Source organism: Meles meles, chromosome 13 (assembly GCF_922984935.1).
Source record: "Meles meles chromosome 13, mMelMel3.1 paternal haplotype, whole genome shotgun sequence".
In the NCBI taxonomy this organism is placed as follows: domain Eukaryota; kingdom Metazoa; phylum Chordata; class Mammalia; order Carnivora; family Mustelidae; genus Meles; species Meles meles.
This window is the reverse complement of record NC_060078.1, coordinates 37,056,689-37,082,747: the sequence shown is the minus strand read 5'-3', so window position 1 is coordinate 37,082,747 and position 26,059 is coordinate 37,056,689. Positions and strand designations below refer to the sequence as shown.

At 43.5% G+C, this 26,059-nt stretch overlaps 1 protein-coding gene across 29 annotated transcripts in view; it reads left to right on the top strand.

The window, feature by feature from the left end:
* KCNMA1 (potassium calcium-activated channel subfamily M alpha 1) overlaps positions 1 to 26,059 on the top strand; it is a 730,062-nt gene that overhangs the window by 559,303 nt on the left and 144,700 nt on the right. For 16 of the 29 annotated variants that reach the window (XM_046026774.1, XM_046026773.1, XM_046026777.1 and 13 more), the window contains exons 15-16: positions 6,812 to 6,921; positions 19,689 to 19,757. In XM_046026774.1, the coding sequence (XP_045882730.1) occupies positions 6,812 to 6,921; positions 19,689 to 19,757 (179 nt within the window). Of the gene's footprint in view, positions 1 to 6,811; positions 6,922 to 19,688; positions 19,758 to 22,107; positions 22,120 to 26,059 lie in introns of all 29 variants that reach the window. The other 13 variants (XM_046026770.1, XM_046026771.1, XM_046026772.1 and 10 more) reach the window with 1 other exon arrangement.

The following is a 26,059-nucleotide window of genomic DNA, read 5'->3' as shown; positions in this document are numbered from 1 at the left end:
CATTTAGCAAGATTGCAAAACCCAAGTCCTATTCGGACAGAGTGAATAGGCCAACCTTCAACCGGGTCTGACATCTCTTAAGCATCTTTCTACACTAGAGAGGAAAACAGGGAAAGAGTAGAGAAGCCTTTTAGGTATTGAAAGAAAATACCAATTTCCAGCCACACAAGCAATGCTTTCTTAAATCATTTCTAAATAATAATGCTTTTCTCATGTTCTTTACACTCGCCTTTCCTTTAGCTCTGGTCCCTCTAGCACTCTTTGTGTCTTCAGAATAATCTGGGTTGGGGGTAATAACACAGAGGGGAAAATGCCATATATTCTTGCACTTTTGCATGTGGTGTGGTCTGTTCATCTCTCTCAGAATACCTCATGTGGGCAAATTTTTTTTCTCGTAATGCCTGATGGAGGAAATCTCTTTTGATAGTCTGCAGCCCACTAGTCTGGGACGAAGAGATTTGGCTCACGTCCACCCCAAATTAATCTTTGGAGTTGTTTATTTATTCATTCAGTGCTGCAGCACCCAGTTCTCTGGCATTCCATCAAATCCCAAATAATTTGTTTTAATTGACATTGTCCTGAAGCCTTTGGACGAGTCTGAAATCCTTCCGTCCTGTTCGCACATTCTGGAGAATGCAATCTGAAATAAGCCATAATTGCGGAATGCCAGGTCATTATGGAGGCCCTGAAATCTAGGGCTGCTCTTGGAAGGGCAGCCGACCTGACTCCATGTCCAAGAAGTACAGCGTTGAAGTGCAATTTGTGCCAGAGAAGAAACACCTTCTGAGAAAGTGCAAATCTCCATTCATTTCCCATCTCCTCTGCTTCTCTCCTTTGGTTTCAACTTTATCAACAATTTGCTCCAGCCCCAGAAAGCTGTGCAGCGAGGCATTCTCTGTTCTGGCACCTGTGGGGACCTACCTAAGCTAGCAAGATGCGGATGTTTTGGTTTTTAATTCCATGAGTCAGTTTCAGGATTTGTCATTATACTGAAGAATGTTGAGAAAGGGAGGGTGAGAAAGAGATAGCTGTGGGCCCGTTGATAAAAACTGGGGCAAGAGTGTTAAGATTGGAACATAGAGGTAATGAGAGAGAGAATCCAGAAAGCCCAACGATAAAGGCTCCTTAACACTCAACTGTCCTTAACATTGTTCTTTCCGGCAAGAAATGATTAGATGCAACATTAAATCAGATTTTTCTCAGTGACAGAGCGTGCTCTTGAGGAATGGGGATAAATGACTCCACACGTTTTGATGACCACCCACTCATCAACCTTGAGACTATAAATGCTGATCCTGTGTTTATTATTGTAGTCAAGGGCTTGACACTTCCTGTGGGCATCTTCTTTTTCTTTTTTTTTTTTTTTGTAGGAATAACTATGTTTTTATGGGATCTAAGGCACATCCGTCAATTTATGTCACTGCACTCTGTTGCAGACTGGGACATCATAAAGGACAGTGACAACGTATTATGTAATTTCTACGTACAGATGTTTGTTCAGATGTGACTGGTTAGTTCTTATGAAAGCAGCTTTATGATTTAAAATTGTGTATCCTTTAGAGGAAAACGATTAACGTAGAATTTGGATAGATCATAAAAAGTAACAAAGCAACAAATATCTACTAACGCACGAGTCTCCTGCTACTAGTGCTGGGCAATGTTAGTGTGTATGTCATGACTCAACTCTTCGTCGTTTTTCAAGATTTGCTCATTCATTTGCGAGAGAAGGAGAAGGCACGAGTGCATGCGAGAGTGGGGGAGTACGGGGGGAGGGAGAAGGAGAGAATCTCAAGTGGACTCCCCATTGAGCGCAGAGTTCATGGTGGGGCTTGATTTCAAGAATCATGACGTCACAACCTGAGCCGAAATGAAGAGCCGGGTGCTCGGCCGACTGCCACCCAGGCGCCCCAACGACTTACCTCTTCTTATTACAGCTATTAACCTCATGATCATTGGTTGTTATCATTTCCTTTTAATCCATTATTTCTGAGGTGCATTATAGAAATATATCTAGGTAAAAACAGTGTACTGACTTTCAATTAAATAAGGAATGGCATACGATAATCTCTGGAATTATTTACACGACTCCAGATGTGGGGATCGATGTTAGCAAAATTCTTTGACTGGAGTCACCACAGTTACTCAGAGTCTTTTCTTCGCTGGAAACAGGAAGCGCCAGGGTCGTCGCCTATCCCAGCTAGGATGGCTGATTTTTCACATTCACTGGGCTGTTAGCATTAGAGAAACACAGTTTCACTCTAATCAGAAAAAGCATAAAAAATAAAAGGTGTCATTACCGACCCACCATTAGTAACACATGCAGAATCTAGGATCAAGTAGGTGTTACTTCCTTTGGAGCCAAAGCTCCTGTTTCCAGCTGGAAGGTACTCTTTGATGCTAGAGCTGGCCGCCCATGAATCCGTGTACAACCATTTATTTGAGGGGGAGGGGTTGGATTAGACCGGTTGAAAAATTAGATAATGAAGAGAACATAAATAAGCCGGCGAGAAATGTAGACGAGCCAGCCCAATGGCTCAATTTCCTTTCTCGCTGAAGGTTCTGTGAGTATTTGATGAATAAGAGCCACAGCACATCACCTGCTCATCTCTGCTCTTCTGAAACAGCTGCAGTTTGATGTGACAACCAGAGGAGAGATCGCCGCCTCGGGAAATGCTTTGCCTTTGACTGATTACTAAATGGCTGGCAAATTAATTTTGGCACCTTTCCTTAAGTCATTTTTGGTCCCATTCCTTCATTTTTCTGCTGGGAAGTGTGTACATTACATTACAGTTAAAAATATCTGCACAACACAAATCTGGAGAATAGTGTGGAAAGAAGTTGTAGGCTGGGATGGTTCTGTATGCCGCCATGCTATGCCCACACTCTCAGCGCAGCTGAAAATTAGTCTTATTCCTCATCGACCTCTCAGAAGGTATTGGGCTCCAGGGTTTAAGATTTTGAGATCTTGGTGAGCTTTGATTCCAGGCTTCCCCTCTTAGTACTTATGTGCAGCAAATTCACCCTGCCCCGCCAAAATCCTAGCCCCGCTCATTCCTTATATATCTACCCCATCATCTCTAGCAAGAGATGACAAGGTGGGTGGTTAGGAACATGAACTTAACCTGTCTGTGCCTCAGTATTATCCTCTGTAAAAGGGAAATCATAATGACAATAACTTGTCCCACCCTTTCTAGATCCTTCCTTCACTGCGTTTTTCACTCGTGTGAAGCACAGATGTTTTCAACTCAACACATTTTACATTTATTTTTCTGTTCTTGAGAATGCATTTCAGAGGCGCCTATGTGGCTTAGTGGATTAAGGGTCTGACTCTTAATTTCAGGTCAGGTTTCGATCTCAGGGTCCTGGGTTCAAGCCCCACACTGGGCTCTACACTGCATGGAGCCTACTTAAAAAAAAAAAAAAAAAAAAAAAGCATGCATTTCATTACTGCTGACAAAGGAAAAAGGAGTATGTACTTTCATCCTTGCTTTTTCAAAGTTAAGTTAAAGAGGCCATGTTTGAGACTTAGAAAGGTAAACCTTGGTAAGAAGTGATAGGTAGTTTGAGACTTGCCTTGGAATAATGATGAAACTTGGCTGTCTGAGCCCATGGCATGTGTGGTGTCCTTGTCACAGGCTGGGGCTCATTCCCTGGTTCTCCTGATGTCACTGGCCTATTCTTATCATTGATCTGTCCCAACTTGTCATTCTTGCCCTTACAGATTAAGAAGTCTTGGTATTAATTTTAATTACTGACTCTTCTGCTCTTACAATTATAGATATGGGTTTATTTTTTTTAATTGTGGTAAAATGCATATAACATAAAATTTAGCATTTTAACCATTTTTAAGTTTGTTTGTATATGTACGCATAACACCTTTATCAGAAACCTCAAAAGCATGTTGACTTACCTGTATGGAAAACTGTTAAATATGTGGGAGTCTTGGGGTACCTGGGTGGCTCGGTTGGTTAGCATCTGACATTGGCTCAGGTCATGATCTCGGGTTCCTGGGATTCAGCCCCATGTGGGGCTCTCCTCTCAGCGAGAAGTCTGCTTCTCCCTCTTCCTGTCCCTCCCCACACTTGTGCGCTCGTGCTCTTTCTCTCTCTCAAATAGATTAAAAAAAAAAAAATCCTTCAAAAAAAAAAAGATGTGGCAACTTAAAAGTTTATAACAGTGAACTGAAACCAATCAATATTTGAGGAATCTGTTCAGTGCTACTTGTATCTAACATTATAGATGCCATTTGAGAATCCATATATGGATGGAGAAGAGGCGTTTTTCTTTCCAGAAAAGTTCTGTATATATTTCCAGTTATTTTGACACTGAGTTCCTTAGGCATTCTAGATCAGCCACAAAGACAAAACCTGTAGAAAAAAAATATGGGAAAAAATCAATAAAATTGAGGTATATCTGGTCAGATATACTGTAGCTAGACATATCTGGTGCTTCTTCCAGCAAAGAGAAAAATATAGGAAAATAAATACCAGTTTAAGTAGGATTTAATCAGCACCTAGAATAGGATCTGAGATACTGGATATGCTTGATACATATTTGCTGAATGAATTAATGAATATTTGCCGTGTTCAAAACAATCATGAATAAAATTGTTATCCTACAAATCTTTGTTTCTCCTTGGTAAAAATATTTAATGATTAACCTACAATAAAATTTGGTCAAAAGAGTAGTTTCGTTAGGACACACAGGCATGAAAATACTGACCATAAGTAAAAGACCCATGTTAAAAATATATTAACTGAGGAATACAACCAACAGTCAATAATAATTGAGATAAAAGTTCGTATTTTCATTGTTTTTGAAAATAACTGTAAAATTAGCAACACAAATAGCACATTATAAAAGGGAATGTCTCTGCCAAAAGATTAGGCTCAATTACTCCATTTCAAAAATACTATTTTCCCATAAAGTTGTACCATGAGGATTTATAATTGGCAAGTCTTCACATAAGTATCCTATTTACCAATAAAACAAATTATGATACTATAATGCCCCAAATATTCTGATTTCAGTTTATTTACTAATGCAGACTAAGCTGTCTTCAAATTAGTTAGAATTAATGACCTTTGCTTATAAAGTCAGAAATATCTTTTATTTGAAAAAAAAAAGTTGAACTCTTAGGATTCAGGGAAATTAAAAAGTTTATGCTTAGTTAAACACATTCCAGTTAATTTTTAAAATCATACAGTTTAGCAGTAGAAATGGTTGAGTGCCTTTTTTTTAAGGACCCCACTCTGGGGAAGACCAATTTGTAGATAAACAACCCATACCCAGCAGCATTGCATAGCTAATGTCTAATGTGTGGGAGTAGGTTAGAAGCAGCTCAAACTAATGAGGTTAACCCACATACTCTAATCATCCAGACTTGCGCAAAGCAGACAAATAGCGTAGAAGCAGGGAGCATTCAATTTATTTCTAACTGATTCCTGCCTTCTTTGTATTCCAGAATGCCACCAAGTACATGGTCCGTGTTCATTTCCCACTGTTTCCAAGTCTCTTTCAACTTCCAGCATTGCATTTCCCTAGTGAACTGACTATTGGGCCATAAGCAAGAAGAGTTTTAATTCAACATCAGCACAAGATGTTGTAAAAAGTCACTTCCTGTTGGCTGGAGAGCTCTCATCTCCCCCACTTATGTATACAGTAGAGGTGTACGTGGGAGCCTGCAGACTCCCAGGGACCACACAGCCTGCCTGCCTTGGGAATCCTGAGCTCCCCGAGCTCCCAGAGGGACTCAGCATTCTTGTTGTTCTTCACTTTATAATTTTTAAAGATCAATTCCAATGTAAAATCCTTCCAGAAGTGCTTAGCATGAAGAGGGTTGTTGAGAAAACCATTTGAGATTGATTAATTAGAAAACATAAAATAAAAAAAAACCCACACATTTTAATGAGATCTGGAGTAAGACTTCTCTGAAACTACATTTTACTTTTTGTGATATTCAAGGTGTGGTTGGAAAAATCTTTTTTTCCCCAAAGTAGAAATATACGTATTGTTTTACACACACACACACACACACACACACACACACACACACACACACACACACACTTGCATGAGCACACACACTCATTGTAAAAGTCTTCAGAGAACAGAAATCTCTAGAGAAAAGTGTGATTCTACCACTCAGATAATAATGGTTAGTGTTTGGTTATAAAGTTTTCTAGTTTTTCTTTGGCTTTACAAGCATTCAGATAATTATAGGGTATTTTTTTTTTAAGTAGGGTCAAGCTATCAACAATGTCTAGTAACGTGTCTTTTCATATCATTTCTACATGAACAGATACACATTTTCACCGTAATTTTTAATTGTTTCTTTGCATTCCATTGAAAAATGTACCATTTGTGGTTATTTCCAATTTCTCATTAAAAGGATGTTCTACAAATGTCCTCGTACATGTGTTTATCTGTTTCTTTGCTATGAATACTTGAAATGAAACTGTTGTGTCAAGAAACATGTACTTTGTAATTTTTTGTTAACATTTGCTCTCTAGAAAAGTTGTATCAGCTTACCTGCCAACCAGTATTGTGGATGAGTGCATTTGCCTCCACACCCTTGGGAATAATAAAAAGGTAGAAAAGAGTGGTGCTTTAGAGGACATGTCCTTCCTTTCTATGAGCTTAGGGTCATAGCAAGCTTGCTGTAGATGGTGTGGTTGTGTTCCTGGTTGCTGAAGATTGTTGCCATCCCATAACGAGGGCATTCATTCATTGGCCAAATAAATGGTAAACTCTGGTTTCCCTTTTATGGTGTACTGTCATACCTTAAACCTCCTGTGTTCTTCTTTCCTAGATTGAGGAAGACACGTGGCAGAAATATTACTTGGAAGGAGTCTCAAATGAAATGTACACAGAATATCTCTCCAGTGCCTTTGTGGGTCTGTCCTTCCCTACCGTTTGTGAGTAAGTGAACATTCACCATGTGCTCTTTGGCCCTCACGGATGTTTAAGGTAGCCCTTGCAGGAAAGACACCTCACCTCTGCCCAGCACGGTCAGGGTACTCAACAACTACCAGGATGTCCTATGTGCTCTGTCTTATGTGGTGAGCAGAAAGGTGGGTCAGTATGTGGTCCCTGCCTTGGGGATTTCACTGGCCCTGCTTTTTCCTGTAGCTCTGAGAATCTTATGCTTAGATCCATCATTTGCTTTAAATTATGCACTACAGTTTTCCTGCATGTCTTGAATTTGGCTTCTGCCACGTAGGACACAATTATGAAGGGTGCTAGGAACCCATGTCTCTGATTTTACCAGGATGAAAACAAATCTTGCTAGCCACTTGATGAAATGAATTTTATTATTTTTTCAGTCAAATCAGATAGTAGAGCTATCAGAGAAGCCATTATTTGAAGCACGTTCATGATCTGCGGAGGAAATGTGGGACCAAATACGTGGAAGGGAACCTTGAGATAGCCCTTAGTAATTTAGCCCACACTATGGACAACCGGCATGTTATGACAATGAGAGGGCTTAGCTTCTCCTTGTGTTGGCTCAGAGGGAGGGATTTGAGCAAGAGGCAGCCCCAGCCTGCCATGGCTTCTCCAAGTAAAGTAGGTGACCGTCTAAGGGATATGGCCTCAAGAGTTCTAAGGGTTCCAGGACCCGGGAAACTTCCATCGTGATGGTGCCTCAGATTTCCCACTTAGAATCTCAGATGTTGGGTGTAAGTCAAACAGGGGCTTTGTCCACTGTGAAAACACAGACTCCCTGGGAATGCTGAAACATCAAGCCCGATCCACTGACACTTCAGCAAAAGACTTGATAACCTCAGTCTCACCGATAAAGACTGGGAAGAAAGGGGAATCTGGGAACCCACTGGCCTGAGGAAGAAAAGCTGTTCCCTTGAGCTGTCTGGATGCCTACAAACAAAACCCATCTTCTGGAAGGGAAGGTCTGAAGGCCATAGTCCTGGGGGCCCTTGGCTCCTCTGTCTTAAAGCTTTGTGCTCTGTGCACAGCGGAGAGGGGACAGAGCACCTGGGATCTTGGTGTTTGCCTGGAGACTCCTGTCAGTGAACACAGCAGGTGTACTCTGTCTCTGGGCCCAGACCCTAAGCAATCCAAAATGGTCTGGCTGTTTACTGAAATTTCTCACCCTGTCTCTAAGCGAAAGTTTAAACGCTAAATGGACTGGAAAAGTGAATAGGTAATTGATTCGGAAGGAGTTATTTTCTGAAAATGGATGCCCTATTGTAACTCCCATGTGCTCCTTTCTTTTAGAGCTATTTCTCTTTCTGCCACAGAAAGAAGTTAACCGTTCATAGGCATTGGGTCCTGGAACATTGAGGCTGTCCCAGGGGATTTTCTCCACCTTGGAATTTGGCCTGCGTGGGATAGAAAGCCTGGGAGAATTCAGGACTTTTAATAGAAGCTGGTTCTATTAAAAAAAACAAAACAAAACAAACCAAACCCTTGAGGCTTCCTATATGATGTGGGGGTGGTCTGAGCACCCTGCAAAGGCGCCAATGCCCAGAGGGGTCCTGTGGTGCAGGGGGCATTAGCAGGGGAGGTGTGTAAAGATGTGCTCCTTGGCTGTTGATTTTCCCTGGCTTGACCGGTGTGTTGTCTACCATGAGTGCTTCGTTGGAAGCTGCATTCCCACTGCTTCTCTTATTCTGCTCCTGGGAACCAAGTCAGTTCATTTTTCGAGTATTAACCTGGAAGGTTGGAACCACTCCCCCTGGAGGCTGTAACTGGGATACCCACAAGGTACATCGGACCCGCAGATTTGCCCCACACAGTGTTTCAGGTCTTCAAGTGAGTTGCCAATATTTCAAAATGGAGGTGTTTCACATCAAAACGAGATGTCTGGCATCTCTTGAGTATCTGAGGAGCCAACACAGGACTTGCATTTCCACCGGCTGCTGACTGGCTCCAGTTTGTTAGAAGGAAGGGTTAAGTGTGGGTCCTCCCCTCTCTGATGCCTTCAGCCCTGGGCATCGATTTCACAGGCCTGGCTCCATAGACCCATGAGTTTGCTGACTCTGACACACAGGGTGGTGTGCGACTTCCTTGCCCTTCGGAGCCAGCTCAAGAGCTGGACCCCAGTGGCTGCTGGTTTTGATTGATTTCCCTGTTTAGAACATGTTGTGAGGAGGAGAGTATCTTTCAGACACACCTTGTTGTCTGAGAATTTCATATTTGTTCAGCACGGCTTCTAGAATGGAAAAAAAAAAAAAACCACCCAAACTTCTGATGTGAGTGAGAATGTGTTCAACTTAGTGCTATTATTCGTTCAGCACAATGATACGGCAGAGGTAGGGATGATCAATAACGAAAGGACATTTAATGAGATTTAGGAACATCCCAAAACATTGACGCTCTCCTCAAGCATTTGATTATCTGGAGGCTTAATTATCTGTGTTTTCTACTTTAAATTAAAGAAAAGCCATAACTCAAAGTTACCAGCAGTTTAATGATAACACTCTTCAATTCAGGTTAATTAAAGCACAGCCGTAATTAGACTGTAGTGCTGTATATCACCAGGCTGGCGCGTAAGTATTTTCATTACAGTAAGAATTGGCTATTCAATTTCAAGATGACAAAAAGGACTCCAAAATATATTTTAAGCTGGTTCATGTAGAAGAAAAAAGAATTGAGGAATATTCTGGCTACAATAAAGCACAGATAAAATATACAGATTTTCAGAGCGGTTTCTGTAATTATGCGCCGCATTAAAACAATATGCAGCCAATAACGTCTTAAAGCATGAAAAGAAATAAATTTGCTCTTCCCCTGGGCCGGCAGAATGCTCCCTTGCAGTGTGGGATCACTGAATAGGAAAGCCTGGAGTTTTCTCAGAAGCTGGGAGAGTCCCCCCCTGCCCCCCCCTTTTTTTAAAGATTTCATTTTTCTATTTATTTGAGAGAGAGAGAGTGCATGTGGGGTGGGAAGGGGCAGAGGGAAAGGGAGAGAGAGAATCTTAAGCAGCTTCACGCCCAGCGAGAAGCTCAGTCTCAGGATCCTGAGATCATGACCTGAGCTGAAACTAAGAGTTGGACGTTTAATGGACTGAGCCACCTAGGGGCCACAGAAGAGCTGTTTCATGAAAAGATAAGGGATCAGGATCCATGAATAGATTTTTGAAGTCATTTCCCCAGAGAACAGAATGGGGGGGGGGGGAGGCAGGAAGGACAGAAGGCCCCCCACCAGGCAAGCTTTTTACAGATTTTTACAGATTTCAAGGCTGTTCTCTCCTGGCCAGGTGGGACCCATACAAGCTGTATCCTTGGACTTCTCTGCACTAGCCTTTTGGCTTCACGGTCTGTATCAGCAGAAAATGCAGCTTTGTTCCAAAACCAGTCACTCATTTAGACAAAATGCAGTATTACTTCAAAATATTTCATTTATATTTTCTCATTTTATCTTCACAGTGATTCTTGTGGTTTATGTTAATATCACTGTTCCTGGCTTATCCTGATGGGGACACTGAACTCAGAGGATGTGGGTGCCCCTCCAAAGCCACCTAGCACCCAAGAAATAGAGCCCGGGTTCTGATGCTGGGTCTGTGTAATTGAGAGCAGTTTGGGGTAGCTGCTGGATGAAAGCCACCTAATTAAGACTCTCCTGGGGAGCTTTCTAAATGGAGAGATTTCTAGGCTTCAGCTCTAGATTTCAATATCTGGGTAAAGTCCTCCCCCCAGTTTGTACCTTTTACAAGCAAGACAGGTGATTCTGATCCAAAGTCTGATGACTGGGACCCCTCCCCCACCTCCTGCCACCACCACCACTCACCTCATCCCTCCACACCACAGGCTGGAGTGGTCACACTCCATGGGTCACACTCGGTGTGACCTCGTTCCCTACTTTGGGCTCAGTCAATGGAATGTTTCTCTCCGATTTTAGCTGAAGTATAGAATTAGAGGTGGGCCACATGTCACAAGCTTGCCATCATTCCAGCTTCACGTGGGGTGTTCTACAACATCCAGGGAGGTAGGAAGAGTCTACACATGATGACACCAGGCAGACCACTGACGGCTCTGTCCTCTTCCCATGCTTAATCCAAATCAGTATAGGAAGAAGACATTGGGGTACTGAGCCCTGTAGTACTGAAAGCCACTTGAAGCTGGAGTGAACAGATCAGTGCCAAGTGCCAAGAAGCCTAGGGAAACCAGTACAAGTCAGAACGCAGCCCTTGAAGATCTCACTTGATCTTGTTGGCAACCATGATGGGCACGTCCTGGACCTTTCCCAGGATGCCCTTAGGATGTTCCTTTTAAAAGCCAGCAACTTCTGAGCATCTCCCCTTCATGTCGCATAGCTGGCTTGCCCCTGGGTTTGTGTGATAGTATGATCAAGGCAGAGGAGCTTTGGGATCTGAAGAGAAGGTTTCTGAATACCAGAAAAACACCTGCTCAATTTCCCTCCCACTCCCCACTATCCCTGGGGAAACAAGTGACTGTGGCCGGTGCAAGGGGCCAACGCCCAAACCTGTAGGAAGTGAGGAGCTGGGATATGAGGCTATGGTTGCCACTGAAGGGTCTTGTTTTTGCATGGGTCACATAGTAGGATGCTCCTTAATGTCACCGAGTGTGACCCATGGAATTGCAAAGGCCTAGGCTCAAACCTGCATTTCAGCCACTTGGTGGATGTGTCATTTGGGACCAGATATTTGATTTCTGCATACCTCCTTCCTTTGATCGTGACCAGCCACCTGACTTTGGACTTAAAATGGACGTATTACTTATCCCTCAATACTAGCTAATATCCTCTTTCCTTTTCCCACCTCTCTTCTTCCCACCATCTGTCCTGCCCCATCCAAGACAATGTAAGCAACAAGAAAGAAACAAACACATTGTGGCATTTCGGGTTATATTTACTCTTACCCTTTAGAAAAGTCCTGCCAATCAACTAGATACGTAATGAACTTAGGATATCTGTGTCATTGTGCCAGGCATGGCACCATCTAGAGAAACGTGTAATTAGATCTAATAAAGTACATACACATTAAAAGATCAATAACAATACTTAAAATGGCAAAGAACCGTGTTTCCCTGCAGTGGCTGCCTTTGGACAGCTTGCACTCTAGCTAAGCAAAATGATACCCATCCTCGGGGGGACCTAAGCACCCATAAGTGCTTTGAGGGATAAGTGCTTGATGGGTGCACATACTAGAGGACAGAGGCTGCGGCTACAGGGGGAGAGAGAGCTCCCTGTACACTGGGGGGTGACAGGAGAGGCTTCCTGGAAGAGATGACACTTGAGCTGTGCCTTTTAAGGAGATTGGATTCAGAGAGGGAATAAAGAGGGAGGAGGGAATTCTCAGTAGTGGGCAGTCAGGAATCTGGGAGCCACACCCAGGTCTCTGGGATTTTCCAAGGAGAACAAAGTGATTTCTCCTTTGGATGGGAGAAGGAGACAAATCGTTTTTTGTGTTTTTTTTTGGGGGGGGGGGCATGTGATGTTTTCAGGGGGAAACAGCGATAGCGTTTTTATCATAAGAACTGTAAATGTGAGGCTGTATCCCCACTCCCTCCAGATAAGAAAGCGAGGGCACGGGGAGAAGAAAGTGGTGGGGACAGAGGAGCAGGAGGAAACCACAGGTTCTGAGTCTAGTTTGCTGCAAGAACACCACTTATCAGGGCCTGAATCTCACACTGAGCATATTAGTCAGTCATTCATCACTTGCAAAAATAAAACCTTAATTGTATCAGGTTTTACAGCTAAGAGGGGATTAGGACAAAAGATGTATTTAAAATACAGTGTGTCTCTCTCTGTCCCCCTGCAGCTGATGGAGCGGTTAAAATTCAGATTCCATGTGGAGTATTTAATGCCTGGGTAATCTGGGGGCCTCCGGTCAGATCTTCGCTGGGCCAAACGGCAGGAGTCCTGCCCTCAGTCCAGGTGCAAGGATGCTTCTGCACTGGGTTAAGGCCATCTGGGGGGTTAGAAGGGGGATTCTCTGTCCCCTCATCCACCTGCATACAGGACCCCTAACGAAGAAGAAGGCTTTCATGCTGTGTTGTTTTGCACGGACAGATCTTTCCAGTGAAGCCCCTGGAAGAAAATCTAAGAGCGCCTAGAGAAAGCCGGGTCTCCTGTACAATGAAAACTACAGCAAGTTTCACCTGAATTCTATGACACTCTTAGATTTTAGAGAAAGACTTCTGAATCTGAACACAGGGAGGAGGGACGCTGGCAAACCTGGTTATTATGTAATGGATTTATCTAGCCAGTCTGTGGAAATGAGCATTTTATGAGTATCTGTGGAGGGGTCAAGTCATGTCTTTAAAAAATATTTCTCCTCAAAAAACTGGCCCTATTCTTCCAATTACTTTCGGGGGAGGGGGTGGTTACTATAATTAAGACAACATACATGAATACAGATGGGAGTACGATATTATGATTATGATTATTTTCTACTCCAGGGACCCAGAGATGACCAGTAATCTTCCTACATCTTAGGGAATAAACAAATGACCTTCAAGTCTGTTAAGACTTCTAACCAAAGACTAGGGAGACAGTGGCATGTCTAGAATTCTCTGCAGGAGTGTCAAGGAGGCAGTCTGGTTGGAAATGGGGTGCTAGGGGCTTGATTCGATATTTGGTACACATAACACACACACAGTTTACATTTTGTTTCCGACTACTAATAATAGCAAAGCTTTCTAAAATGCATTTATTCATATTTTAGGCAAATATCAATTGTCCATATCAAAGAATATAATTATTTCTAAATTCAAGTGTCTCAGGTGTGCTAGTGGAGATCCTGTGAGTGTGTGTGTGTGTGTTTGAGGACAGGGCTGTGCCGAAGCCTATCCCACCCCACCTCTATCAGAGCTATTGGGAAATGAAATCCGAACCACATCCCCACGAGCATTTTAAATCACTTTCTTTTTTCTTGCTCCTGAGTCCTATAAATCCTGCTGGTTCAAATTTCCTTTAACTAGATGTTTCCATTTCAAGAGCCTATCATTTTAAATCAAAGCTCCTAAATGTGACTCTTTTTCCTTCTAGCCTCTAGATGCTAAAGATTGGGTTTCCCAATGCGCAGCATTTACATGGGGCATCTGTTCTGATGATGTGCTTCAGTCTGACATTGCCAGGGTCCCTCTGGATAACTGAAGAGGGCCCCATCCTTCAGGGAGGGGAACTGAGTTTGGAGGGCACCATGTGGGCACCTCTTCTCTCCTCATGCCGTCACTCCTGGGCGACCCATCTTCAACAGCCCCAAACAACGTCTTTGCATACCCTTCTTGAGCACATTCAAAGGCGCAGGCTCTATGAAGGGTTTCTCTGCTTAATTCACATCAGCAAGCAATCTTTCTAGTCAAGGGGGCTGATTTAATGGCAAGAACAATTTATGTCCCTCTAGGTAGGTAGAAACAGTTGGTCTCTAATTCTTAAGAGCCTTTGTTCAGGAACATCTGGGTTGAAACTACTGTATTTAACAGATGATGCTAGCAGTAAAAAAAAAAAAAAAAATAGGCATTATATAATGTCATTGTCAAATTTGGTAGGCCTCTACTTAATAATTATCAAGAAAGCAATCTAACTTGTTATTACAACAGTTTTATTGCAGATTGCTGGTTTAAGACCTTTTTGTGACAAGTGACATTTTTTTTCTGGGAAAAGTCATTTCTGTTCCCCTGTAATTATTTTCACAACAAGCAACGACTTCCTGCTTTGGACATATTGGGACATTTTATTTTAGAAACCAAGAATTAAATTGCTGCTAACTGTTTAGCACACTGCAAAGGCTTTCGTGGTTCTTTCTTATGCTTTCCCTCTCCCTGAGCCCCTTTCTTGCCCCGCTCCAGTCCTTTACATGTGCAGACACTGAGTAAAGCCCTAAGAAGGACTCTAAGAACTGGATGAGCAAAACCCATTTTGCTTTACCAAAAACAATGGTGTTGATGATATAAGTCAGTATTTCATCTTGGGACATCAAATCTGAGTAGTCTGAAGACATGTTCTGGGGAGTGAATCCCTTGCAGCAGGAGCTGAGGAGAGTGTCAAGGACGAAGTGCTGTCTGGATCTTAGAATTATATTTACATTTTGGCATATTGATTCGAGGCAAATGTTAAATTCCCAGAATGTATCACCGCTATTACTTCTTTAGACATCCTTCTTTTCCAATCTCTCTGCTTCTCATGGACAAGTTAAGAGGCATCTTGTTGCATGATTCGATGCTCAACTCCCAAACCTTCTCTGCTTAGAGTTTCCTAATTGATTACTTTATCTCTTAATGTGGGCTCCCAGCAAGTCAGGAGATTCTGCCCTTCATTCATTCGTACATTTATTTAATCAGCATGCATTGAATGCTTACTCTTTGCACTTTGCAAAATGCCGGGGAGAGAAAGCATGCATCTTACCGCGAAGAAGCTCAACTCGAGGGCAGAGAGGTGAATAAACGAGTGATGATCACAGCACACACCAGTGCCCTGTTCACAGGCCCTGGTCTGTTCTTACCTCCTGGCACCTGTGCTTCAGCCTTAAGCCCAGATCCCTGGACATTGGCTAACTCTGTGGCAGGCTCTAGAAGAAAACTGTGATTTTTTTAGCAGAGCGGAGACACAGTGCAAGATCTGTGTTTTGTGGACTTGCAGGAGGTACTTGTTACAGCAGGGATTAAAAATTTAGGTGCCTCTAGGGGGCAGGAGTGAGACACAAAGAGTGAAGACTGAAGAGGCAGGATAACTAGGGAGTGCTGGGGACTGTAGCATATTGAGGAGCTTGTGTCCCTTCCAGAGGAGCTCAGTGCTTCAAAGCTTCAGTCCCTTTTAGCCAGACAGAAGTGTCTGCAGTGTGGCCATTTATGATTTATCAAGGAAAGCTGAAAGTCTAGTTTTTATATGAGATCACCTATTAGTATCCAATTCTGGGTTTTCAAAAAGGCTATGCTGACCAAGACACCATGCTGGTCTTCTGGCCACCACCTCATTTGCTTTGTTCTTATAAGAAGCATTTGTGTAGCACACCACATTGAGACTTGATTTCCACGTTAGGCCTTTCTTCCCAAAGGCCATTTGATCTGGAGCAAGTTGTCCCTCGTTGGACCTCAGTCTGTCACCTCTATGAGAAGGGCAGCCCCAACTAGTCTTGAAGGGCCTGAATCTCATAATCCATGGGGTGGCGCTGTTTGCATATAATCACTTCATGGACATCACTCTGTCCTCTCCTTCCCTTTGGCCAGTGAGTAAAGGTTGGGTTTGGGTCAAAGAGCTTCTTAAAAAGAGGCGTCTAGGGGGCGCCTGGGTGGCTCAGTGGGTTAAAGCCTCTGCCTTCAGCTCAGGTCATGATCCCAGGGTCCTGGGATCGAGCCCTGCATTGGGCTTTCTGCTCAGCGGGGAGCCTGCTTCCTCCTCTCTCTCTGCCTGCCTCTCTGCCTACTTGAGATCTCTGTCAAATAAATGAATAAAATCTTTAAAAAAAATAAATGAATAAAATCTTTAAAAAGAAAAAAAAAGAGGCGTCTATAAGGCCCTGTGGAATCATCTCAGATATGGATTTGGAAGTTATGAAAGAGGACTCAGATCTCCTGGTCCACCATGCTAGGCTAAGGAATGTGCACAAGGCTGTGTAGATTTTATTGACTTTCCTGCATTAGAAAGCTCCTCTCTTTATATCAAGTTGGTAAATGGCATTATTGTGCCTAGAAAGACATAATGCACCATTACTGTGGACTACTTTTTTGCTTCTACCAGCAAGATCAGGTTGTTAAAAGCAATTAAGATCCATGATCCCTTGAACTGCAGAGTCCCAAATCAGGGTAGCCAGTCACTCATGGTGTATCAGTGTATTGGCCTCTTCATGATCTCTGCTAAATTAAGATGGGCCTTCTTGAGATTTTGGCATTTAGTTGCTATTTACATTAGAAAGTGGTTACCTAATCTGGTAATTTGGTTCAACAAATACTGCATAAGCCATCTGATATTTTAAACAATTACAGCTCCAGGAGTAACAGGCCCATAAAGGGTGCGTGTTAGCAGTGCTTTATGGAATATAAATTAAGAAGAGCATTTTTCCAGCTGTAGTTGGATACTTGAGTTGGTGTTTCAGCAAACTGCATAATCAGCACAAAGCCCAGGTCATTAGAGTCCGCTGGCAGGAATCAGCAAACCTGCAAATCACCAGGAGAGCCCAAATACGCCTAGATGAGGTGGTCTTTGAAATCTGACTGTCTGTTGAAAGCAATACGGGAAACTGTGACCTCATATGTACGGGTGAGCAATTGGTCTTATTTCCACTGGAGAGTACGAGGCCTTCACCAACATCATTGCTTTTCTATTTGTAACCAGCTAAAGGCCTCCCGTTTCACTTAGAGTAAACCACAGACTGGCAGACTTGTTGCTGTGGCCAGTGGTCTTCACAAACTTGCTCCTGCCTAGCTCCCTGCCCTCATCCCTGTCCCTTGTGACTTTCCTCACTCGGCTGCAGTCTAGTTGTCCTTGTTGCTGATCTTCAGACACCCTGAGTTCCTTCCTGCCTCAGGACCCTTGCACTTGCTGCTTCCACTCCCTGGAAAGATTTTTTTGCCAGATCCTTTAATTGCCTGCCTCTTCTCACCTCCTGCAATCTGTGCTCTAGTTTAGGTTCTCAGAATGGTCCCTCTGGATGGCTGCAGAAACACCCCTTCCCAGTCACTGTTTTGTTTGGTTGGGTTTGTTGTTGTTGTTGTTGTTTTATTGGAGTAGAGTTGACACACAGTGCTACCTTAGCTTTAGGTGTACAGCATAATGACTGGACAATTCTGTTATGTTATGTTCACCACAGGTGGAGCCTCCATTTATCATCACACAATGTGACAATACCATTGGGTGTACTCCCTATGCTGTGCCTTTCATCCCCGGCCTCATTCAGACCATAACTAGAAGCCTGGACCTCCCACTCCCCTTCACCCATGTTGCCCATTCCCTCACAACCCGCCCCTATGGCCATCATCATTTGTTTTCCATATTTATGGGTTCTTCCCAGTTACTGTTTGTCCTCTTAGGTTGTTTTGTTTTCTGCATCGTGCTTTTCCTCATCTGGAAATTTATCACTTATTCAGTTGTATATTTGCTTGTTATCTATCTTTCCCAGTACAAAATAGGTTTCCCTGGAGTTAAAGATGTATATCCTGCCAGACACTAGTTGGGGACCTTGGACAAATTACATGGGCTTTCTGAGCCTCAGGTTCATCATCTGTGGTATAGAGATAGCTGTCGAAGTCACAATAACTGGGGCCACCTCTCCCTCTTGGGGATATTGTGGGGATTAAATGAGAGCACTAGGAATGGCCCCGCCTTGTGACCCCATGCAACCTCCCCCTTATAGTGCTGCAACTCAGTAACCAACTCACTTCTCAACCTGTCAGTCAGCCAATGTTTCATTATCCAAAAAGTCCTTAGGACATATGCTCATTTTAGAAACTTGTCATATATAATGTAATACTTTTGTCTGTGTGCTTTTGTTTCTGTGACTATATAAATATATGTTTTCACCAAATTATATCACATTATTTACATGTTTGTACCTGTATAATCTTATTCGTTAATCTTAGATTTTGAATATTCTTCAAAAAATCATTTTGAATGCTAAAACTATATTGTACCATACTTTACTTGACCATTGCTTTATTATTGGACATTTAGGTTGCCTTTTTTTTTTTTTTACTTTGCATAAATATTACTACCTTGAACATCTTAGTGCATGAATACTTCACTGGCCCTTTTGTTGTTTTCTTAGAACCCCAGTGAGTGGAAATCATGCGGTTATTGAGCTTCTTTGTGTCCGTGGTTCCATGTGCAGCACGATGGGGAATTCCGCATAAGCCCCAAACTCTGAAGGAAGCCACACTGGTAGAGGAGATGGCTTTCAGGCACAGACTGCCATGGGGGACAGCCACGGCCAGTATGCAGCTGAGGAAGGGCTGAAGGAGGTTGTGGCAGACAGGGGCGCTGGATGAATTCTGGGAATGGAAAGCCAGGAGTGAGAGGGTCTGTAGATGAGTTGCATAGAAGGCTGGATTTGATGGGGGTTTGGGGGATGGGTCCGGAGAAGAGAAAGCACTTGGGGGATGGGTCGGGAGAAGAGAAAGCACTTGGAAGAGAAAGCATTTCACATCTCTGTGAAGGCATGGAGGCAGGAACGAGGCAGCTTCAGAGCAGGCTGGGCTGAGGGCGAGAGCCCCGGATGAGAGCCCCGGGCAAGAGCCCTGGGCAGAGGAGGATGAGGCCAGGAGTGCTGGTGCCCACAGTCATGTGCTGGGCAGTTACATGGAGGCTAAGGATTATTACCATCATTCTGAGCACACAGGGGTCTGCTCGGAACAACAATATGAGCCATTTGTACAAAAGACCGAAATGGAATCCAAATAACAGGTCCAGCTGCTCCAAATACCTCCCTCCCCCTGCAGTTAACATTTTACTACCCGACCGAGTAACTAATGAATCTGGCCCAGCATAAATCCCCAGGCACAAATCCCTGCTTGGGGTCTGTGTCTAGACATCCAGACCCGAGTGCAATTTGCACTTTGAACATTCAGCGCCTTATCACTTGCGAGAAATCAGGTTTAATGGGGAGGATGGGGAGGTGTCGCTCCCACCCCCTCCCTTTGGCACAGTGACTGTGGAATGAGGGTCCCCGGGATAATGAGTGCATCAGGTGATGGAGAGGTCGTAATCGTGTTTGATATGTGGCTCTGGCCGTTCAGAAGCACTGACGGGGAGGTTTCTCCATCTCATTGCAGGTTGTGTTTTGTGAAGCTCAAGCTCCTAATGATAGCCATTGAGTACAAGTCCGCCAACCGGGAGAGCCGGTAAGTTCGCCACAGCCCAGCGGCTGGCTGACATGCACGAGCCGGTGAGAGTGCTCTCAGAGCGCTCCGTCCACCCGCTTCTTTCCTACGCGTTATTGATGTGCTTGGGCCCTGATGTGACACATCTCTGACACATCTCAGGGCACGGCCAGCCAGATACCGTCACCTCTATCGCAGACCCCCCGGCATCCCAAGCCCACTGGGCATTCGGAAAATGTTTCTCCAGAGGAAAGCGATGAGGCAGCCAGATCTCTGCCTGATCGGGCCAACTGATACTTTTCACCCTCTCTGCACAAAACCAGGGACAGGGCCTGTCCTCAAACCCCATTACCCCATTTACTGCCGTGAGCACGAAGCAGGTGGATTCTGGCCCCCTTCACAGCGGGGATGCGGCAGGGCCGTGATGGGACACACCAGCTCTCTTGATAGCCAAATTACAAGCAGCCTATTGTGTACCATATGGGCTTTTCCCGGTGCAGCCGAAATCCAGGTGGCGGAATATCGGCTTCATGTAAATTAGCCAGGAGAGCAGGGATCACAGGCAGGAGCCCTCTTTATTTATTTATTTTGCACTTAATTATGTGCATATCAGACTGATGAGGGACTGGTCTGGTTGAAATAGATAACAGCCCACTCAATATATGAGCTCACGGTGGAAAAAGGAAGCACCCCATTACCAGGGGACTGTGTTGATGCAGGACTGTATGCATTATGGATAAAACAGAGATGAGGTTTTGCTTCCCCATTTTTATCAATGGGTATGGAAGAAAGAGCTCATTGAGAAGTGTGTGGGCTTTTGTGCTCTAAGATGACCTCTGGGTTTGTTCCTAGCTGTAAGTCTTCCTGTGGCTACTGAAGTGTAGAGTACAGATCCCCTCCCACGTGTGCCTTAGTATGTTGAGTGCAAGGCAAGACTCAAAGGTGCCGGCTCTCGCCATCTAAGGAGTTTTTGTTATTGGGATGAATAACTCAATAAAGCCAGACTTCCAGAGATACAGTCTGTGTTTCTGACAAACAAAACAAAACAAAAACCAAACAAAATGCAAAAACACTGGATTGTAAGCAAGTCAATCCAATGTTCCCTGTTACCTTAACCACCAGATCAGTTGCCCACCAAATCAATCTGATCAAAGGCTAAGCTCTTTGGAAACTCCAAGTCAACCAAGAGCAAGTAGAAATGGTAGATTTGGTGGCCATGTGTTAAACACGGCCATAGCAGTTAATAATGATGTATAGAGACAGTTTTCTTCTTTGTGTTGGCAAAGTGAGGACTATTATGTGCAAGAAGTTGGGAGCCAGAGTCCTGGCTCTTGGCTATTCAACAGGTAAAGTGGGGGTTTCTGGGATTACTGCTTTCCCACACAGTGGCCGGTAGTCACCGGTGCCTGCGGATGGGGTAACAGGTGTCCTAGGTTTTTGCAAATGATATTTTTCATGTTGCCACATCAGAAAACCTGTGTAACTCAGTCTTCTTTCTTTATCACTTCTGTGCATCTCTCAGAAAAGTGTCATGGTGTGGGTGGCGCTTAATGCTGAAGGTGCCTCTTGACCCTCCTGCTATAATTTCATGGCAGGAGTGTGTCCCCTGAACCTTGACCAGTCGTCTCCCACCTGCCACCTTTTGGTCACAAGGAGGGAGAGGAAAAGCCTGTTAATGGTTCAGTGTGAATCTGCTGTCACTATTCTAAGAAAATTAACTAGGAGCTTTCCCTGAAGACAAAGTCTTTTCTTTGATGGACCCTCCAAATCTGAGATGTTTTCAACAAAGCCATATTTATAGATATAGATTTTTAGCTTTGTTTTTTTCCTTTCAGAAAAGAGCGAAAAGAACTTTTTGGCTTTGTTTTTGGCTTTCTGTGTGCCGTTGCCAACTTTAACCCCCTCATGTCGCTTGGTCTCAGTGTGGAAGCACATTGGTTCTTGTGGAAAAAGGTGTGTTGGAGGGAATGTGGATCATGCCTCTGAGAAAACACCGAACTTCTCGAACACAGTAGCCATGCTAAAAAGAATTGAACTTTTGACCCTTCCTAAGATGAGAATTTTGATTTTTTTTTTTTTTTCTTCAGAATTTCCCACTTCCTTCCCTCTCCCACTTTCTAAGTGGCTGGGTGTTGGAATTCAGAGAACCCAGCCTCTCCTCTCCACCCCTCTGCCCCCGGCCTGTGTTAGACTATCTCCTCTGTCGTTTTACCCCATGACGCTGTTTTTCCATGCTCTGCTGAAAAACCTTGTTTTCACATGCATCCTTCAAGTAATTTGAAACAAAGGTTTTGTTCCTTCTTTCCTTCTGGTGTCAGTCAATTTATTATCAAATTGTTTGATTTTAAATTCTTTTCTTGTCGTTTTGCAGAAGCCGAAAGCGGTATGCGCTCTTCGTTAACCTTTCTCCCAACCCCCACCCGCTATCTTCACTGCTAACCACAGGACTAACCATTTGCCGAGAATTCAGGAAGATAGAGATTATATATATGTGTACACATACATATAATCTCATTCCCTTGTCTAATAGACATATATATATGTATACATATACATATATATATATTTAACCCCTCTCCAATGAGAGCACATAAAAACTGAAAGTAGCATATTGCTTTTCTCATTCAGTTTGTTGATTCTTTTGGATAACGCACTAACTTCTTTGCAGGAGACCTAAAAACGCGACAGGTACAATCCCTGTGTTCAGTCATGGCACCAGTGATGGGAACCAGGGCCATCAACGTTGAGAAGGAGAATGCTCCTCTCCAGCCCCTGGTGTCTGTTTCTGTCCTGTCCTGATGTGTCTCAGTGTCCACCAGGCTCTGTGGTGCCATCTGTCTGCATACCACATCCACATTCCCAGTGACTTCCTCCTCCCTGTGTCCAGTTTCCTGTTTGTAGAGCAGGGATTGTGTCCTTTTATCCACAAAACAGAGACCAAGCTCAGCTAACACTCAACTTTTGTTTTGTCCTTACGCTTATTTTGATGATAACATTTTGCATATTTTCCTCCTTGGGCAGTCCTCGGTACAGACTTAGAACACTGCTACCGGACTGCCAGATTGTCACATTTGATTCAGTGAATGAGTATAGTTTATTGGGATGAACTCATGGCTTTATTTTTTTCCCTAGTGTGTTTGGGCACATTTCTTAATGTGACGTATCTCCGCTTTCACCATGTGACATCACCCTGTTTTGCTGCTGTTTTCTGCTGCACGAAGCATGACCAAATCCTCATCGATAGCATTTTCTTTTAACTTTTTTGGTTGATATTTCCAGCGTAGTTTTTCAATAATGTGTTCTCTAAAACAGTATTGTTGAAAACATACTATCGAGATGCCTTTGTGTTCATCTTCTCAAGAGTTGTTTCTCTCCGTGGTTGGAATCACTGTCATGTGTTCGTGTTTGTAATTGTTGTGGGGTGTGTGTGTGTATGTGTGGTGGGGATGTTTGTCTGGAACTCTTTCCAAAGTCCAATTTCTTCTGTGATTTTTGGAGTAGATGCGTGACGATAGAGGTGGCTTCCTGTCAGTTTGGTATTATTGCTATGATCCAACTGCGAGAAGTTACTGCAACACTTTGCATCTTCAAAGGTCCACAGTGGTTGCACCTCTGCTGTTGGCTTTTGGCCTTTGAGTCCTTTTATCTTGTGGTGGAGGCATGTTGTGACATAGCATGACTTGTCGTAAAGTGTACCGCAAAGTGACATGGCTTGCTCCCAGAACCAAATAGCTGCCATTTTCCCTCCCAAATGAACTGTCTCTTCCCCATCCACTATGGCTCCTATGTGCCAAATATATTTTTAAATGCCACTTCTAAACTCAATTGTGGTGGGTTCAGGCTGACCAGTTCCTTGCCCATACCATTGGCGGGCCGTGGTAGCAGACGTTTGAGTCTGACCAGCTGGGAGCAATCTTTATTACCGTGTCTCTGTGTGAACAAACTGGGCTCAAATACATCAAAGCATGGAATACACACTGTGTCTCCTACATATAGTCTCTAAGTAAAAGTGTGTGTGTCTAGTTGTGTGGGACTCCAGCAGCATATATTTGAAAGCCCAGAAAAAAATGGAAAGTTCTGGAAAGGCAATACGATTTGAGCCTCGGGGTTTCTGTAGGCTGTGCCCTCACACAGCCCATAAACGGCAGGGCAGTTGTGTTCCTGAGAGAACAATTGGCTCCAAGTCCCACCCAATAGCAATCATACGTGACCATGGGTGGTCAAGGAGGCCACTCCCCAGTGACGTCGTTCATCTGGGCACAGCATGAACTGAAGTCTTAGATGGTTCTTATTCCCTTGCTCTAGTTAATGAAGTCCCATCAGCTTGCTAGACACAGATATAATTATCATGTTATCAAGTACGGTGATATTCTCATGTGACTGATGGTTCCGTAATTGTTCGGGGAATGGTACATTACACCTACCAAAAATTGAGGCAGGGGGCGGAGGGGTGGCCAGGGAGAAATACACACCTGTCATAGTTACCCATAATGGATAAGCGATTTCTTTAAAAAAATAGGGTTCAGTTGAACTATTCATCATTGGTTGCCTCCGAAAACAGCAAACAAAGTTTATGATGATTGAAGAAGGAATAAGTAGATGTTTCCTAGCTGTTATGCATAAGTGGTGGAGAAGAGGAATAAATCATTTTGCCCCGTCAAGCCCCAAGTCTCCAACCTGACTAAAGTTCAGCAAGACATACACAATAAAATTCACTGTAGCTTGAGGTCTGGAGCTCTGCTCCCTCAGGAACCCGACAGGGACGTTTTTTTTTGTTGACTTGAGCCCTGCTAGCCAGTCCTATGTTCTGGTGTTTTCTATTTCAACTCCAAGGGGTGCTTTCAACGTTGAAATCAATTGTTCCTCTCCCCCAAGTGGCTGTTTATGCATCTGTATGTTTAGATTTTTGTACTTAGTGCATCTGGGAGATTGTTAGCTCAGTGGCCAACCCCCTGGAAAGGTGTGGTCCCTCCTTTAGTAGGCCTGACTGAGAAGAATTGCCACTCAGGCTTTGAAAGAACAGTTGTGACTACCTTTCTCCTTACCAGAGAGGGAAAGGAATACTTTCGGAGCAGAGACCAATGATTTACGTTTTTTATTCATTCCTCACGTAGTTGAAGAGTGCCTGTTGCATACTGGGTTCCAAGCTGGCAGCTGTGAGAAACTTACTTACAAAAATAAATAAAATACGATCTTGCTTTTCACCTTCTTTTTCAACTATGGGTTCCCCACAGAAAGTATGTATTTGTGTCCTTATAGTGGGCAAGGAGCCAAAGGATGAATCTCGATACAAAAGTAGTCTGAGAGCCAAAGAGAAAGAGAGGGCAAGACTCCTGGGGGAAGGAGCTAGAGAAGCCCTTTGCCTCCAGCTGCCACTGAATGTTTTCTGTTGAAATTAGCAAGGTCATAGAAGAAAGAGGATAATTTATGTGTTCCTTGAAATGAGGGAGAGTCCATCTCTGCCAAGAAGAGGTCCCTATTGGAATTCTGCTCATTGATATATAGACTTTTTCTTAAAGATTTTCTTGATTCTTTACATGACGCATTTTGAAGTTTATCTCTGATAAGCTAGTGAATGAGACAAAAGTGGAGCCAAGGACTGATTTAACGTAATGCGCAGGGAGGGAGACTTCTTACAGTCATAAGAACAAAACAAACTTAACGTTGGATATTCTTTTAAGAGATCAAAGACCTTTGGAAAGATTTACATATTCCCAGTAGGAAGTCAGTAACCTATTCCGAGGGTCGTAGGCACTTTGGTGGGAAAAAAAATTACTTCTGTCTAGGATTCTTATCTTTTTTATATTTTCAAAAAGAGGAAGATTAACATTTTATCTAAATTTTCTAGATTTGGAATGTAGATAGAAGAATTAATGTCTACAGTGTTAGAGAGAATAACACATTTCCTCAAAGAGGCTTTGAAACCTTGTACCCTTTCAATAGGAAGTATTTTCTGCAGTGGGACCTGGAATCAGGGGCACATGTTTCTCTAGCCAAACCCTTAAATACATCAGTGGAATCCAGCACAGTGAAATTCTTACGAATCTGGATTTCTTTCCTGCATTATTCACAAGGTCTGGGCTCATTCTTTTAATTCCTACCCAGAAGACTGCCTTAGCCTGATCTGGATAGCTGCTAATGTGAGACTACAGCCTCACACATGATGTGAAGAGATGATTTAAAGCCTCTTGCTCCTTGTTAAGCCCTCTCCAGAAGAGAATGAGAAGGCACCCTGGAATCACATGGGCAATGATGTCCTTGGAGGTGCATGAGGTTTGAGGAACAGAGACACTCTGCTCTGCAGGCAAAAGCCAGTCCAAATT